The 1,369-nt window shown below is 52.5% G+C and overlaps 1 protein-coding gene across 4 annotated transcripts in view; it reads left to right on the top strand.

The window, feature by feature from the left end:
• Positions 1-793: 793 nt before the first annotated feature.
• Positions 794-1,369, top strand: part of Ccna1 (cyclin A1) — a 10,008-nt gene continuing 9,432 nt past the window's right edge. For 2 of the 4 annotated variants that reach the window (XM_010623944.3, XM_019207466.2), the window contains exon 1: positions 794-1,080. In XM_010623944.3, coding sequence (XP_010622246.1) covers positions 988-1,080 — 93 coding nt within the window. In that variant the 5' untranslated portion in view covers positions 794-987. Of the gene's footprint in view, positions 1,081-1,114; positions 1,302-1,369 lie in introns of those variants that run through there. The other 2 variants (XM_019207467.2, XM_010623946.2) reach the window with 2 other exon arrangements.

The raw sequence follows: 1,369 nt of genomic DNA on the forward strand, positions 1-1,369 counted from the left end.
TCAGGCAGGGGAGAGCTCCGGGAAAGACATCTACATTCCCCATCAGGCCTCCTGCCCCAGGAGGGCAGAAATGCTCCTTTGCTCTGACCATATATAGCCAGCTCAAAAAATCTCGCCTGTGCTACCTGTTTGCATATGACTCATGACTGTTGTCACAGTCAAGAAAGATGTTACCAGAGCTCCCATGTTGCTGTCACATTTCAAGCACAGAAACTTCAGGGCGCAGTGAAAGTCTGTGATATATCTACAGAAATTACTTTAATATTGAACAACATCAATTTCTGCTTTTCTGCTGTATCTATTACTGATTCTTGAGATGCTTCCCAATATATTTAATATGGGACGCAACCAGATAGCTTTCAATTCACACTTTTACTAGAATACTTACATTTTCTCAATAAAACAATTCACACCCACAGCCTGGATAAAAACATCCACAAAACACACTTAGGGAGACAGTGACAACTTTTGCTTAAAGTGGCCATTTGAATGACCTTTAGGTCTTCTTTGGGGCTTTAAGGATTTTTTTTTCAAGCAAAAGCAGTTATATACATGAATGTAAGTATGTAAATATATGCATTAATATACATTTAAAAATAGTTACAAATTTTTTTTCACATGGTTTGCCAGTAACCTCCGCAGTGGCCTGGGCTCACAGGATTCAAAGATCGCCACTCATTTAAGAACACTTTCCTCCAGGTCCATGGGCACCGTCCCCTCCCCATCCAGGGACTTTCGCTCTGCGCGTGGCTCGGTCACCTCGTAGGAACAAGGTTCGGGTCAGCATCGTCCAAGCCCCACCCCCCGCGTTCCTTCCTCTTCCTAGGCGGCTTAGCCTTCCGGATGGCCCCACCTGGTGGTAACCAGCTCGTCTGAGGAGGCCTCTCCTGAGATCCTTGAGACCACATGCGACCCTAAAATCTTTTCCCGCCTAAGCAGGAGGAGCTGGTCCTCTCAGGATCAGCCTCTGGTGCGCAAAGACTCAAAATGACCTCGTGCTCGCCGCCTCCTGGCGGAGGACTGGGGAGACCCGGACTCCTGCTCACATCCGGGTGGTCCACTGGCTGTCTGGGAGGAAGCGTAAGTGTGTGAGCCGGGAAAGCGGAGCGAGCCAGCGCACCCTCGGGCTGGCGTGGGCAGGGGTCGCAACCCGAGGGCACGTGTCGCTCTCCCGAGCCAAGGTTCTGGGGAGCCGGCCGCGCAGGGGCCGTTAGCGGCTGTTGGGAGAACGGGCTCAGGGAAACAGTCCCCTCGACAGCCCACCGCCGAGCGCTGGGCCTCTATTCCCTCTCCCAGGCAAGGTGCGCCGGCCAGAAGGGACGCGTGTGTGACGGTGACAGCCGGCCCGGCACGCCCGGGCAGGAGCAGC

This window comes from Fukomys damarensis, unplaced genomic scaffold (assembly GCF_012274545.1).
Source record: "Fukomys damarensis isolate Sample0158 unplaced genomic scaffold, DMR_v1.0_HiC HiC_scaffold_38, whole genome shotgun sequence".
NCBI lineage: Eukaryota > Metazoa > Chordata > Mammalia > Rodentia > Bathyergidae > Fukomys > Fukomys damarensis.